Genomic DNA, 17,025 nt, shown 5'->3' on the forward strand with positions numbered 1-17,025 from the left:
CCATCTGATCTTTGACAAACCTGACAAAAACAGGAAATGGGGAGAGGATTACCTATTTAATAAATGGTGCTGGGAAAATTGGCTAGCCATAAGCAGAAAGCTGAAACTGGATACTTTCCTTACTCCTTATATGAAAATTAATTCAAGATGGATTAGAGACTTAAATGTTAGACCTAATACCATCAAAAACCTTAGAAGAAAACCTAGGTAATACCATTCAGGACATAGGCATGGGCAAGGACTTCATGTCTAAAACACCAAAAGCAATGGCAACAAAAGCCAAAATTGACAAATGGGATCTAATTAAACTAAAACGCTTCTGCACAGCAAAAGAAACTACCATCAGAGTGAACAGGCAACCTACAGAATGGGAGAAAATTTTTGCAATCTACTCATCTGACAAAGGGCTAATATCCAGAACCTACAAAGAACCCAAACAAATTTACAAGAAAAAAACAAACAACCCCATCAAAAAGTGGGCAAAGGATATGAACAGACATTTCCCAAAAGAAGACATTCATACAGCCAACAGACACATGAAAAAATGTTTGTCATCACTGGCCATCAGAGAAATGCAAATCAAAACCACAATGAGAGACCATCTCACAGCAGTTAGAATGGCAATCATTAAAAAGTCAGGAAACAACAGGTGCTGGAGAGGATGTGGAGAAATAGGAACACTTTTACACTGTTGGTGGGATTATAAACTAGTTCAGTCATTGTGGAAAACAGTATGGTGATTCCTCAAGGATCTAGAACTAGAAATACCATATGACCCAGCCATTGCATTACTGGGTATATACACAAAGGATTATAAATCATGCTGCTATAAAGACACATGCACACGTATGTTTATTGCGGCAGTATTCACAACAGCAAAGACTTGGAATCAACCCAAATGTCCATCAGTGACAGACTGGATTAAGAAAATGTGGTACATATACACCATGGAATACTATGCAGCCATAAAAAAGGATGAGTTCGTGTCCTTTGTAGGGACATGGATGAAGCTGGAAACCATCATTCTGAGCAAACTTTGGCAAGAACAGAAAATCAAGCACCGCATATTCTCACTTATAGGAAGGAATTGAACAATGAGATCACTTGGACATGGGAAGGGGAACATCACACACCGGTGCCTATTATGGGGAGAGGGGAGGCTGGAGGGATGGCATTGGGAGTTATAACTGATATAAATGACGAGTTGATGGGTGCTGATGAGTTGATGGGCAGCACACCAGCATGGCACATGTATACATATGTAACAAACTTGCACATTGTGCACATGTACCCTAGAACTTAAAGTATAATAAAAAATAAATAAATAAATAAAGGATCATTCAGCTGGGTGCAGTGGCTCACACCTGTAATCCCAGTACTTTGGGAGGCCGAGGCGGGTGGATCACCTGAGGTCAGGGGTTCAAGACCAGCCTGGCCAACATGGTGAAACCCTGTCTCTACTAAAAATACATAAAATTAGCCAGAGATGGTGGCAGGCACCTATAATCCCAGCTACTCAGGAGGCTGAAGTAAGAGAATCGCTTGAACTCAGGAGGTGGAGGTTGCAGGGTACCAAGATAGTGCCATTGCACTGCAACCTGGGTAACAAGAGCAAAACCATGTCTAAAAAAAAGAAAGAAAGAAAGAAAGAAAGAAAGAAAGAAAGAAAGAAAGAAAGAAAGAAAGAAAGAAAGAAAGAAAGAAAGAGAAAAAGAAAAGAAAATCCCATAATAAGTGGGATTTATCCTTGGGATGCAAGCACGGTATAACATGTGAAAATCAATAAATGTGATATACCACATTAATAAAATGAAGGGCAAAAACTGTATGTTCATATTAATGGATACAGAAAAAGCATTTGACAAAATTCAGCATTCTGTAATTTTAAAAAACCTCTCAACCAATTAGATGTAGAAGGAATGCACCTCAACACAGCAAAGACCATATATAAAAAACCTACAGCTAACTTCATACCCAGTGGTGAAATGTTGAAAGCTTTTCATCTAAGATCAGGAACAAAACAAGGATGCCCATTTCACCACTTCTATTCAATATGGAAGTCCTAGCCAGGGCAATTAGGGAAGAAAAAGAAATAAAAAGGATCCAAATTGGAAAATAGGAAATTAAATTGTCACAGTTTGCCCACAATGTGAACTTATATATAGAAAACCTTAAAGATGCCACCAAAAAAATAATCAGAACAAATAAAAGAATTCAGTAAATTTTCAGAATACAAAAATCAGTAGCATTTCCATACACTAACAAAAAATTATCCTAAAAAGAAATCAAGAACATACTCCCATTTATAATAGCTACAAAAAATACTTGATAATAAATGTTATCAAGGAGATGAAAGATCTCTATGCTGATATCTATAAAATGCTGATGAAGGAAATTGGAAAAGACACAAATAAATGGAAAGATAGCTTGTGTTCATGGATTGAAAAAATCATACTGTTAAAATGCCCAAACTACCCAAAGTAAGCTACAGATTCAATGAAAACCCTATCAAAATTCCCATGTCATTTTTGATAGAAAAATGATTGTATACCTAGAAAACCCTAAAGACTCATCCAAAAAGCTCCTAGATCTGATAAATGAATTCAATTAAGTTTCAAGATACAAAACCAATGTACACAAATTAGCACTGCTATACAGCAACAGTGATCAAGCTGAGAATCAAATCAAAAACTCAATCCCTACTACAACAGCTGCAAAATAAAATAAAATACTTAGCAATATACCTAGCCAAGGAGGTGAAAGATCTCTAAACGGAAAACTACAAAACCGTGCTAAAAGAAATCATAGATGAAACAAACAAATGGAAACACATCCCATGCTCATGGATAGGTAGAATCAATATTGTGAAAATGACCATACTGACAAAAGCAATCTACATCAATGCAATTCCCATCAAAATACCATAATCATTCACAGAACTAGAAAAAACAATCCTAAAATTTCTATGGCACCAAAAAAGAGTGCACATAGCAAAAGCAAGACTAAGCAAAAAGAACAAATCTGGAGGCATCACATTACCTGATTTCAAACTATACTACAAAGTTATAGTTACCATAACAGCATGGTTCTGGTATAAAAATAGACATGTAGACCAATGGAATAGAATAGGGAACTCTGAAAGAAAGCCTAATGCTTGCAGTTCAATTGGATCTTCAACAAAGCAAGCAAAAACAAAGTGGGGAAATGACACCCCATGCAAAAAATGGTGCTGGGATAATTGGCAAGCCACATGTAGAAGAATGAAACCAGATCCTCATCTCTCACCTTACACAAAAACCAACTCAACATGAATCAAATACTTAAATCTAAGACCTGAAACCATAAAAATTCTAGAAGATAACATCAGAAAAACAATTCTAGTCATAGGCAAAGAGTTCATAACCGAGAACCCAAAAGCAAATATAACAAAAACAAAAATAAATAGATGAGACATAATTAAACTAAAAGTCTTCTGCACAGCAAAAGAAATAGCAGGGTAAAAAGACAATCCACAGAATGGGAGAAAATATTTGCAACCTATGCATCTGACAAATGACTGATATCCAGAATCTATGAGGAACTCAAACAAATCAGCAAGAAAAAGACAAAGAATCCCATCAAAAAGTGGGCAACGGATATGAATAGACAATTCTCAAAAGAAGATATACAAATGGCCAACAAACATGAAAATATGCTCGACATCACTAATGATCAGGGAAATGAAAATTAAGACCACAATGAGACTATCTTACACCTGCAAGAATGGCCGTAATTAAAAGTCAAAAAATAATAGATGTTGGCACGTGTGCACTGAAAAGGGAAATCTTTTATACTGCTAATGTGAATGTAAGCTATTACAACCACTATGGAAAAAAGTATGGAGGTTCATTAAGGAATTAAAAGTAGAACTACCATTTGCTCCAGCAGTCCCACTGCTGGGTATCTACCCAGAGGAAGATAAGTCATTATATGAAAAAGACCTTTATACACACATTTATAGCAGCACAATTTCCAATTCCAAAAATATGGAACCGGCCTATGCCCATCAACCATCAAGTGGATAAAGAAAATGTGGTATATATACACCATGGAATATTATCAGTCATATAAAGGAATGAAATAATGGCATTCGCAGCAACCTGAATGGGATTGGAGACCATCATTCTAAGTGAAGTAACTCAGGAATGGAAAACCAAATATCAAATATTCTTACTTATAAGTGGGAGCTAGGTCATGAGGACACAAAGACTAAGAATGATACAACAGACTTTGGGGACTCAAGGGGAAGAGTGGGAGGGGAATGAGGGACAAAAGACTACACATTGGGTACAGTGTACATTGCTCGGGTGATAGCTGCACCAAAATTTCAGAAGTCACCACTAAAGAACTTATTCATGTAACCATAAACCACCTATTCCCCAAAAACTAGTGAAATAAATATTTTAAAAATTAACATATAAGATACCTAGGAAAAGCACTCACTACACAAAATAAATAAATTTTTGAAACCAATCTGCTTTGTTCTCACAAGAAAATAAAAATAGCCTGAAATAAGTATCTGAAATATAAGTCAGACTAATATTGAGATGCCAGCTATTGAATTTAGGATTCCTTAAAAATATCTTACCAAAATTAACACCAAAGGAAACAGAAAGTGTAGGCAATCCTTTTATTAAAAAACCAGAAATATGTCAGGCACAATGGCTCACGCCTGTAATCCTAGCGCCTTGATAGGCTGAGGCAGGTGGATCACTTGAGCCCAAGAACTTGAAGCTACAGTGAGCCATGATCACACCACTACACTTCAGCCTGGGTGACAGAGCCAGTTCCTGATTCAAAAAAGAACTAGGAGTCTTCCCACATAGGGAAGACAAACTATTGTACAGGCAAATTCCACCACAATATCAAGCATATCATTCTAATCTCATATAAATTTTTTCAAAGGATTGAAAAAGAGGAAATAATCCCCAACTCATTCTGAGTTCAGCACAATTTTAATACAAATACTAGACAAAGAGAGAAAACTACCCTTAGACCTTGTCACTCATGGATTTAGATGCAGAAATTCTAAATTAAGAATTAGCAGCTAAATAAAAATGAGTAAAAAAGATAATACTGCAAGACCCAACTGAGTTGGTTCCCGGAATGCAAAAATGGCTTAATAGAAAATATTAAACATCATTTGCCAATCAACATATTAAAGGGAAAAACATATAATCATGTCAACAGAAGTAGAAAATGCGTTCGATAAAATTCAGTATTCATCCATGTAAAAAAAGAAAAAACATTTAGTAAACTAGAAATATCATTAAACTTCCTTAGGCTGATAATAGTATATTCAAAGTACTTAAGGCAAACCTCAATTTATTTTTATTTTTTATTATACTTTAAGTTCTGGGGTACATGTGCACAATGTGCAGGTTTGTTACATAGGTACACATGTTCCATGTTGGGCAAACCTCACTTTAAATGGGAAAGCCATAGACATACTCTCTTTAAAATCTGAACTAAGACTACTTGCATTAAGAATTGTCTAAAAGTCTTCATCAGTTCATTAGGACAAGAAAAAAAGACATTAAAGGCATAAAGGCTGGAAAGGAAAAGACAAAACATTTTATGATCTGCATATTTGTTTATACGAAATGTAAATAATCTGTGGACAAATTATTTAAAATAATAAGGAAACCTAACAATGTGGCCTTATATCAACTCATTATGTAAAAATCAACTGCATTTCTACACATCAGCAATAAACAAGAAAATGTAACTTTTAAAGAAAAATATCTTTACAACAAAAATTAAGGAACCTAGACATGAGTGTAATAAAAGGTGTACAAAACGTGTACACAGAAATTTATGAAACTATAAAGGCAATAAAGAAGATATAAATAAGTAGAAAGATTTCCTATGCTCAAGGATACAACTTACTGATATAAATATGCCATTTCTTCCCAAATCTATCTAGAGATGCACTGTAAATGCAAATCAAAATCCCAAAAGAATTTTTTTTTGGCACTTGAGCATATTCTATAATGTGTATAGAAGATTAAATGACTAAAAATTGCCAAGACACGCTCAAAGAAAACCTAAAGGGCTTACCCTACCAGATGTCAATACTTAGTATAACATTACAATGGCAGGGACAGACGACTTGGTCAAGGAAACATAATAAAGATTCTAAAAAGAGGGTTATCTATAGATATACAGTTGATCCTTGAACAACATGGGTTTGAACTGCATGGATCCACTTATGCCGGGATCTTCTTCCACCTCTGCCACCCTGAGATAGCAAGACCAACCCTTCTCTTCCTCAGCCTACACAACGTGAAGACATTGAGTATGAAGACCTTTAAATGATCTTCTTACACCTAATGGATAGAAAATATATTTCCTCTTTCTTATGACTTTCTTAATAACATTTTCTTTTCTCTAGCTTACTTTGTAAGAATATAGTGTATGATACATACACAAAATATGTGTTAATTGACTACATTATTGGTAAGGCTTTGGGTCAAAAGTAGGCTATTAGTAGTTAACTTTTTGGAAAGTCAAAAGCTATACACAGACTTTCGACTGCATACAGGTTTGTTCAAAGGTGAATTGTACTTAGTAATATGCTGAGGGTGGCATGGCATATCATGGTGAAAGTGAGACTTTTCAGTATTGCAGCTGGGAAAGTGGTTATCCACATGGAATAAAATGAAATAGCATGCTACATTACTGTCTATTGAATAGATGAATTGTGTATTTATTTATTTATTTATTTATTTATTTATTTATTTATTTTAGACAAGGTCTCACACTGTTGCCCAGGTTGGAGTGCAGTGGTGTGATCTCAGCCCACTACAACCTCCGCCTCCTGGATTCAAGCGATTCTTATGCCTCAGTCTCCTGAGTAGCTGGGTCTACAGGTGTATACCACCACCCCTGGCTAATTTTTGTATTTTAGTAGAGACACAGCTTCACCATGTTGGCCAGGCTGGTCTCTTGGCCTCAAGTTATCCACCCACCTCTGGATTGTGTATTTACATATTACATGTTGAGTGCAAAACTTTAAAATTTTTAGGAGAAAATTAAAAGAAATATCTTTATAATCCTGGGGTATCGAAGGATCTCCTAAGCAAGGCGCAAAGAGCAGTAAACCACAACATTTTAAATGATAGTTTTGCCTACATTAAAATTTAAAATGACTACTTATGAGAGTATACCTTAAGAAAAGAAAAAATGCAAGCCACCAGCTTGGAGAAGACATTGGTAATCGTTAATACCTATGACTAAAAGAGGATTTCATTCTAGAATCTCTAAATTACTCCTATAAATCAATAGGAAAAAGACAAAGCTTATTAGAAAAATGGGCAAAGACAAAACAGACACTGCACAAAGATGAAATACATATGGCCAGTAAGTGTATGGAGAGATGCTCAACCTAATCAATAACAGGGAAACACACATTACAAAGAGATACCATTTTATACACATTTGATTGAGAAGACGGAGGTTAAGAGAAGGAGAAGCGTAAATAAGAAAAATTTGACAATTGGAGAAGATGTGGCATTTCTAATATATTGCTGATGGCAGTAACATGACCTATCTACTTTCAAAACAATTTGGCATTATCTTATTACTCGAATATTCACACACCTCCTGAGCCAGCAATTCTACTCCTACTTAGGCACCCAAGAGAAAATCTTGCACATATGCGCTAGAAGACTAAGAATGTTCAAGGTAACAGTGTTCATGTAGCAGAAAGCAGGAAATAGCTCAATTGCCCATCATCAACAACGATAAAAAAAAAGATCAGTCAGAGATCCTGAGTGCTGATGGCATTTCTTCAGTAACTGAACATAGCCATGCCTGAAGGTGGGCCTCAATCTAGACTGTTCAGTGACATTATATATATGCTTCCTTTTTTTGTTTGTTTAAACTAAACTGACTTGGGTTGCTCTTACTTTCAAGTAAATGAGTTTGTATTGCACCAAGAAAATTCTAACCCAAATATAAAGAAATAGAATTGTACAGATTCAATGACTTAAAACAACAAAGAATTCCCATAAACACAAGAATGTGCTTTCAGAGCAAATTTCAAGACTGAGCTGGTTTGAAGAGAAAGAGGTTTGAATACAGCCACACCAACAAATCCAAAGAAGCCAGAATGAAACTACCTGGACGGTGATGTCTCTGCCGTTGCCTTTCCAAATGAGGCCAACTGTGGGGAGTAGGTGATGACATATTTATTTGAGAGATCAGCTCTTCATATGACCTGGAAAATTCTTAGAAAACAAAAAAGAAAATCACATGCTTAATTTGGCAGAAGGGAGACCCCAACTAACGAATGCATAGTATTATATATTAAAAGTCTATTTGTAACTGATTTTGTTTTTGGAAAAAAAAACAAAATATTAACGTTAGATATTGTGGTTAGATTCTTAGGTCAGATACAAATTGCAAAATTAACTTTTGTTGCCACTGACACACTGTATATTTCGAATGAAAATTCACAGTAAAAATGCATTAATAGTATTTAATACATTACCATATAATTGGGTTTATTTTTAAAGCAGTTAAAATGAGACGTGATGGCTAGTGAAGGAAAGCGGACTTTTGTGCAGATTCTGAGGAAGAAGTTTACATTTTCAGACATTTTATAAGTTGCTAGTACTGGTACAATTTCATTTGAGGGTTTCTTTTTCCAAAACCAGATAAAAATACCAGCATGATTCCTTCCTTATTGGTACAAATTAGGGCTACCATTTGGCTCACAAATGTGAGAAGAAAAAGGAAGCAATTTTATAGGAAATAAACAGAAAGGGAACAAGAAACATGAAGGAGCAAGTAAGTAAAAGAGGCAAGTGTTCCTGAAAGAAAGCAATGGTTACTTACTGAAATAGAGCTCAGAAACAAAAAGGAAAAGGATTAAACGGGTTTTCCTTCAAAGCTAGTAAAGACGTGGTAGGGAAGAAACTTCCGGGTTTAACTGGATCTTTGCACCAGGTAGGGCTACTAAAAGTAGATCATGTGCTTATTTTATGAAATATCTATCTTCTTCTAAGGGTGTAGAAGAAAACGAGAGGTAGGGAAGCTTTTTTTTTTTTTTTTTTTTTTGAGACAGAGTCTTGCTCTGTTGCCCAGGCTGGAGTGCAGTGGCGCAATCTCGGCTCACTGCAACCTCCGCCACCTGGCTTCAAGCGATTTTCCTGCCTCAGCCTCCTGAGTAGCTGGGACTACAGGCACGTGCCATCACACCCTGCTAATTTTTTGTATTTTTAGTAGAAACGGGGTTTCACCATGTTAGCCAGGATGGTCTGTGTCTCCTGACCCGGTCATCTGCCCGCCTCGGCTTCCCAAAGTGCTGGGATTACAGGCGTGAGCCACTGCACCCGGCCGAGGCAGGGAACTATTGACCGTATCCACCAGAGATTAATAGATTAGGTGCTGAAATTTGAGGACTATTGATCTTGCCCCAAATCCCAAAGAGAAAACCTCCCTGCCACCCAAGCCAAATGCATTTCTGTTGCGAATCCCCCGCTCTCAACTTGGTTCAGCCTCCACCATGAACTGGATCCATTCCTTCCTGGTCAACTGCATCACACGGTTATCTTTCACATGCCAGGAATCAGGCTCTTTAGCAAACACTGCACAGCAGAAGCGCTCCACTCTGAGTGCACAGACATATCCACAAAGACTTCCTTTATCATATACTTCAAGGAATTTGCATGAATAATTTATGTTCTTCTTCTCCATACAGAAGTGATGCACAGGCATCTTCTTAATGGACTTTTCAATTTCTCTTTCTAACTTATCGAGGTCACTCATCTCTGCTTTAAAGCCAATTATTTCTTTATCTTCATTTACACCAATGAACAAATATCCTCCATCAGTATTTGCAAATGCAGAAACATACTGAGGGAGAATCTCTTTAATTCGTTGTAACAACTTTTCTGTCGAGAAGTTTTTAATTTCAACATGTGTGGATTCGGTAAAGGTCAATTTTTCTTCCCGATCAAGTTCTGTTCTGTCAAAAAAGACCCCAGCCAAGGCCTTCATGTTACTTTCTTCTTGTATATCAACACGGGGCCTCCTTACCACCAATTCCGGTCTTAAGTACAATCTCCCTCTAGTCTTTTTCGTGTCTTTGAGGAACTGCAGTGCAGCAGCAGCATTCATGACTTTTGTAGACGTTATATCTCTTTTGTACAAATTGGAGCTCAAGGTGGTAATCCGCAGACCAGAGGTGTTCACGCTCCATGACTTCACAAAAATCAGAAAGTAATTACCATTCTGCATGAAGTCTAAGTACTCAGGAACAAATAACAGCATGTTACTAAAAGAATGTTCCAAATCTAGTCCTATTCCATCTTTTGTATAACTATAGTCTTCATTCTCAATTTCAGCCTTGATCACTCCCCCTCCAGAATTCAGCAGAGCACACACAGCTCGTGAGACACTTTCATTCTGCTTTTTTCTCAGTTTACTGTCCTTCATTTTCTTCCTGTTGTTCTCTCCAAGAGTGACTCTTCCCACATCTAGAACCCATTCGGCATAATTCGTTTCCAAATCAATACTGACGTTCATTTTCCCAGCAGCTGTGCAGTGTCCAAGCAGAAATCCTTTTCTGTAAAATAGACAGAGCCATTAGAATAGGACCTGAACTAGAAAGATAGCAAATTCTGTATTATGAGGCAAATGCAAAAAAAAAATCCTGTGCAGTATATATTCCACTAGACTGGTAAGTATATGGGTATGAAGAAACTGAAAACTGACAAATTTTGAGCTAAGACTATAATTGTACTCCTACTGAATTTTCATATTTGTTACTATAGTTTTATATAATGTATTCTAATTATGTAATCTCTTTATCTGCCTTTTTCTCCTTTCTAGTCCCTAATATTGTACAACCTGTTTTCTCTCTCCTTTTCTTAAACAACACCTGGAGTGAGTCTATGTTTTTATCTTCTCAGTGAACCAGGCTTTAGTTATACATATTATTTCTACTTTTCTTTTTATTTTAACAATTTCAGCTTTTACCTTAATTATCTCCACTTATGGTGATAAATCTTTTGGAAGATTTCCAGTTAAGGTCTAACGACATCCAGCAATATGTCATGTTAATTATTTTTCCTTCTTGTAAGAATGAATTAGATTTACAAATTTTGGCCATTGATCTTAAGCAAAGTGGGCTAAGTCATTGTGCCTTTTTAAAATCTAATATTCGCATATTTTCAATAAGGAAAATTCTTATATACAAAACACCTGTGCTACGCTTTGAATGTTTGTGTTCCCCCAAAATTCGTATGTTGAAATTCTAACTCCCAAGGTGATGAGGTTTTTGGGAGGTGATCAAGTTACGAGGGTGAAGCCCTCATGAATGAGATTAGTGCTCTCCTAAAAAGGACCCCAGAACACTAGCTCATCCCTTCCACTATGTGAGAACATAGCAAGAAAGTAGGCAGTCTGCGACACGAAAAGGGCCCTCACCAGAACCCAGCAGTGCCGGCATCTTAATCTTGAACTTCTCAGCCTCCAGAACTGTGAGTCATAAATTTCTGTTACTTGTAAGCCACCCAGTTTGTGGTATTTTGTTATGGCAGCCTAAACAAATTAAGACAGTGTGCTTTAGTCTGTGTATCCCTAATCCATTAGCTCTGTTCCCTTAAAATCTATTGGGATCACTGCGTTGCTCTAAATGGAAAGTTTTAGGTTAAGAAGTGTAACTTAAGTTCAACTTTTTTTTAAGTGTAACTTAAGTGTCACTTTTAGGTTAAGAAGTTTTTTTGGTTTGTTTGTTTGTTTGTTTTTGGTTTTTTTTTTTTTTTTTTTTTGAGATGGAGTCTGGCTGTGTTGCCCAGGCTGGAGTGCAGTGGCGCGATCTTGGCTCACTGCAAGCTCTGCCTCCAGGGTTCACTCCATTCTCCTGCCTCAGCCTCCCAAGTAGCTGGGACTACAGGCGCCTGCCACCATGCGCAGCTAATTTTTTGTATTTTTGGTAGAGACGGGGTTTCACCGTGTCAACCAGAATGGTCTTGATCTCCTGACCTCATGATCCGCCCCCCTCAGCCTCCCAAAGTGCTGGGATTACAGGCGTGAGCCACTGTGCCCAGCCAAAGTGTAACTTTTTTATAACTTTTTTAAAGTGTAACTTAAGTGTAACTTTTAAGTTAAGAAGCATAACTTAAGTTTAACTTTTTTTAAGTGTAACTTAAGTATAACTTTTAAGTTAAGAAGTTTAACTTAAGAAGTGTAGGTTTTCCAAGTGGCATAGAGACAATTAAGAATAAAGTCCATCATAGGTTGTAATTACTATACTAGAAAAGGAATGTAAAGGGGATCAGAATATTCCTGTCCACTGCTAGACCAATATCATGCAGATACTCAGCTAAGGTTGTGGATACCACCTGTGTCCATATAAATTCCTGATCACATGTAAACAATGTTAACATTGGAGCCCCAAACTATTTGGACAGTTGGGGTTGAATCCTTTAGTTCTTTGTCCATGTTTTCTCTTAGCTCTTTGAAGATATTTAAGACAGTGTTTGTTTTTTGTTTTATTAATTTATAAATAAAATCCTATATATTGATCATTTACAATGTGTTTTTTTGAAACATGTATATACCGTGGAATGGCTATGTTGAGCTAACTACCATATGCACTACTTCACAGACTTATCATTTTTCTGGTGAATATTGCTACTGTTTTAGCAACTTTCAAGAATACAGGCCTAGCACAGTGGCGCATGCCTATAATCTAAGCACTTTGGGAGACTGAGGTGGGAGGATTGCTTGAAGCCAAGAGTTCAAGACCAGCCTGGACAACAAAACAAGACCACATCTCTACAGAAAAGTAAAATAAAATAAAATCAGAATTGGCTGGGCACAGTGATTTGTGCCTATGGTCCCAGCTACTTAAAAGGCTGAGGTGGGAGGATCACTTGAATCCAGGAGTTCAAGGCTGCAGTAAGCTATGATCATGGCACTGCACTCCAGCTTGGGCAACAGAGAAAGACCCTATCTCCAAATAAATAAATAAATAAATAAATAAATAATAAAGAATACAATATATTGTTAACTATAGTTATCATATTGTACAATAGAGCTCTTGAACTTATTCCTCCTATCTAACTGACATTTTGTATCCTTTAACCAACATTTCCCCAAAGCCCATCTTTCCCCAGTAACCACTATTCTACTGTATATTTCTATGAGTTTAACTTTGATAGATTCTACAAATAAGTGAAATCATGCAGTATTTGTCTTTCTCTGCTTGGCTTATTTCACTTAACATAATGTCCTCCAGATTCATCCACGTTATCAAAAATGACAGGATTTCCTTCTTTTTCTTAAGGCTAACCAGTATTTTTTTTTTTTTTTTTTTTTTTTTTTTTTTTTTTTTTTGAGACGGAGTCTCGCTCTGCCGCCCAGGCTGGAGTGCAGTGGCCAGATCTCGGCTCACTGCAAGCTCTGCCTCCCGGGTTCACGCCATTCTCCTGCCTCAGCCTCCTGAGTAGCTGGGACTACAGGCGCCCGCCACCTCGCCCGGCTAGTTTTTTGTATTTTTTAGTAGAGACGGGGTTTCACCGTGTCAGTCAGGATGGTCTCGATCTCCTGACCTCGTGATCCGCCCGTCTCGGCCTCCCAAAGTGCTGGGATTACAGGCTTGAGCCACCGCGCCCGGCCAAGGCTAACCAGTATTTTATTATCTCTATGTACCACTTTTTCTTTATCCGTTCATCTGTTGGTGAACACTTAGGTTGCTTCCATATTTTGCCTATTGTGAATAATGCTGCAATAGACATGAGAGTACAGATATCTCTTTGATAGATTGATTTCATTCCCTCTGGATATTTATCAGGAGTGAGGTTGCTGAATCGTATGGTGGTTATTTTCCTTCTTTTTCTTTCTTTCTTTTTTTTCTTCAGAAACCTCCATACTATTTTCCATAATGGCTATGCTAGTTTAAATTCCTACCAATAGTGTGCAAGGGTTCTCTTTTCTCTACATCTTCGCCATCTCTTTTTATCTCTTGTCTTTTTTGTAATAGCCATTTTAACATGTGTGAGGTGATTTCCAATTGTGGTTTTAATTTGCATTTTCCTGATGATTAGTAATGTTGAGCATTATTTCGTATATCTGTTGTCCATTAGAATGTCTTCTCTTGAGAAATGTCATTCAGATCCTTTGCCCATTTTTTAATCTGTTTTTTTCTTACTATTGAGTTGTTTGAGTTTCTTATATATTTTGGATATTAACCTCTTATCAGATCTATGGTTTACAAATATTTTCTTTCATTCTATAGCTTATTGTTTTACTCTGTTGATGTTTTTGCTTTGTTATGCAGAAGCTTTTTAGTGTGATGTAATCCCATTTGTCTACATTTGCTTTCATTGCCTGTGCGCCATTGGGATGACATCCAAAACATCACTGCCCAGGCCAACGTCTTGGATCTTTTTAATATATTTTCTTCTAGTAGTTTTATAGTTTCAACTCTTACATCTAAGTCTTTAATCGATTTTGAGTTGATTTTTGTATTTGGTGTGAGATGAGGGTCTAATTTCATTTTCTGCATGTGGATATTAAGAACGTTGTTTTAAAATCTTTGTCTAATATGTGTGGTATCTGGCCTTCCTCAGAGACGTGTTCTGCCAATTTACTTTCTTCTTTTGGATAGATCATATTTTTCTGTTGTGTGTATGCTTTATGAATTTTTGTTGGAAACTGGGTATTTGAAAAAACAGTGATCTCTCATAGTCTTTGCAGACAAATGCTATGGCAAGGCAAACCTTCAATGATTGGCTAAGTATACTCTGATCTTAGGGATCAGCTTGAGGAAAAAGTTTAAGGTCTTCTCAGGTCTTTTCTGAGCATTTGTCCTGCCTGGATTGAGTGGGGCTTTCTTGATTCCTCTACATACATGGCTGCTTTTGAATGTCTTAATTTCCCAAAGAATCTCACCCCAGCTCCTCTTGTGAGCCTTAGATGGTTATTCTATGTCTCTAGCTATAATCTCTTGCCTATGGGGGTCCATAGTCTCCTTGCAGCTTTCCTGAGCAGTGGCTGTCACTTCTCCTCACTTGAGATCTGAGTTAGGGGATACAGAAATGAATCCCTCAGGCAGTCCCCAGACAGGTTACAACATTGAAAATAAGTTTTACTATGCCCCATCAGTTCCAGGGAGGAAACTAGGAGCAGTGATGCTGCCTCCTCAAGACTAAGACCTTGCCACGCAGGGCAAAAGGTTGGGTAAGGGTGAATAAAAACATCATGAAATTGCCTACAGCTTTGAATGTTGCTTTTTCTTGCTCGGGCATTCATTTAGTTGCAACAGATCTTTGTTGTTAGTTCAGTCAGTTTTGGGTTGCTTTTGATGTTTCCATGGAGAAACAGAGTTGAAGCTTCCTAATCCACTATTTTTCTGGCATCATTCCTGTCACCATTTCTTTATATTAAATGCAATTAGATAATATTTTTAAGATTTTGTACCCACGATGTCCCTTTCTCCTATTCTTGTTGACAGGTAATGCAAATCAAGTAGCTTCATAAAATAAGTTGGGGATGTAAGCTGCATTTCTATTATTTCACATTTTAGCAGTATGAGGACCTTTTTGCAGTGAGAGAGTTGGTCATGGTAGGCCATACTGCCCAAAACTAAAATATACAATTTGAATCTTGCTTTTCCATATATCAATATAGTATATACAATCAGTTTTGCAAAATAATAATTAGCTATTATTTAAAAACCTTATTAACTGCATAATTTCGTGCATGGTATTAATGTACCATTATTTAACTACTACCCTACAACTGAACATTGAAGTTGCTTTCAATCATTCAATATAATTGTACTAGAATCTTGACTCTGTTATTTCAATGCTTGGGTATGCTAATCACATAGTCTAATTTTCATTGAGTCTAAGAGTGCCCTGGCAAAGCGCTTCAATTATATATACAGATACGGTTCAGATATATATAAAGATGGTTAAATCGAGTATGGGAGGCCAGAAGAGGCAGACAGAAAAGAAGCCAGATTTCAGGATATAAGAAATAGAACCTTGAAGGGGAAAAATTATGTAAGAGAAGAAAGAGTCTGAATCTGTGGAAATAAAGGTTCATGGTGAAACATAAGGTTATACTTGAACTTGTGGCTTAGGTACATAATTAACCTGAAATTATGTAAGTATATAGAGTGTATATATACACACAGAGAGAGACAGAAGTTCGTAAAAGTTAAATTACTGTATTAAGTGACAAAAAGTTTAAAGATTTTGATATATATTGTCAAATATTTTCCCAAATAATTGTGTCAGATTTTTCTCTAGCAAATTTATCTTAGTGGTGATTACAGCACTTTGCCCTGTACCTTTTAGGGGGAAGAGGATGTGGTATAAAAGCTATTAGAAAGCAGCATCTTTCCCTCAGTGTTTCCTGAAAACTCAGAGGGAACCAAGAGAGGGCTGCCTTCTAAGAGATATTGGACCTAGCATTCATTCAAATAGGCTCCCTGGGCCTGGGTCCATAGAAGAAAGCATTTGAACATGACCCAGAGAGATTCCAAAAAAAGAGAATCTAAGGGAGGAGGACTTGACTCCTGGTAGTTGAACAACAGTGAAGCCAGGTAAGCACAATCATTGAAGTTTAAATTTAAAACTCAATAATAGTCTCAATATGGCATAATTACGCAAGAAAGCAGAGGAAGATGTATATCTCTGCCATGCTGAGCTTTCTCCATAGTATTATAGCACAATTTGTGTTCTTTAGACCCAATTTCTTCACATTTCTTACACACGAGGCTGCCCCAAAGGCAAGTCCCTTCCCTGTTGATCAGACAGAAGAGATTCTCCATCTCTACCCATAAAGGCTGCAGGAGAATCAGTTCTGCTTCTAGCCAGGCACACAGCCCCAGTCCTACAATTTTCTGGTAATGCCTCACCAAGCAGCCTCTGCTCCCCAATTCTTTTTGCAGCCTCTGTAACTAGAATCCTGTCCCCTTTCCTCCCAACCCACGTTTTTGCACTGTCTACATCAGGCCCAGCT

The 17,025-nt window shown here is 37.0% G+C and overlaps 1 protein-coding gene across 2 annotated transcripts in view; it reads right to left on the minus strand.

The window, feature by feature from the left end:
• Nucleotides 1-17,025, minus strand: part of SLFN12 (schlafen family member 12) — a 29,818-nt gene that overhangs the window by 8,061 nt on the left and 4,732 nt on the right. For both annotated transcript variants that reach the window (XM_001114157.5, XM_077970801.1), the window contains exons 2-3: nt 9,534-10,612; nt 8,163-8,270 (exon numbers count right to left, since the gene is read on the minus strand). In XM_001114157.5, the coding sequence (XP_001114157.5) occupies nt 8,163-8,270; nt 9,534-10,572 (1,147 nt within the window). In that variant the 5' untranslated portion in view covers nt 10,573-10,612. The remainder of the gene's footprint in view (nt 1-8,162; nt 8,271-9,533; nt 10,613-17,025) is intronic.

This window comes from Macaca mulatta, chromosome 16, assembly GCF_049350105.2.
Source record: "Macaca mulatta isolate MMU2019108-1 chromosome 16, T2T-MMU8v2.0, whole genome shotgun sequence".
NCBI lineage: Eukaryota > Metazoa > Chordata > Mammalia > Primates > Cercopithecidae > Macaca > Macaca mulatta.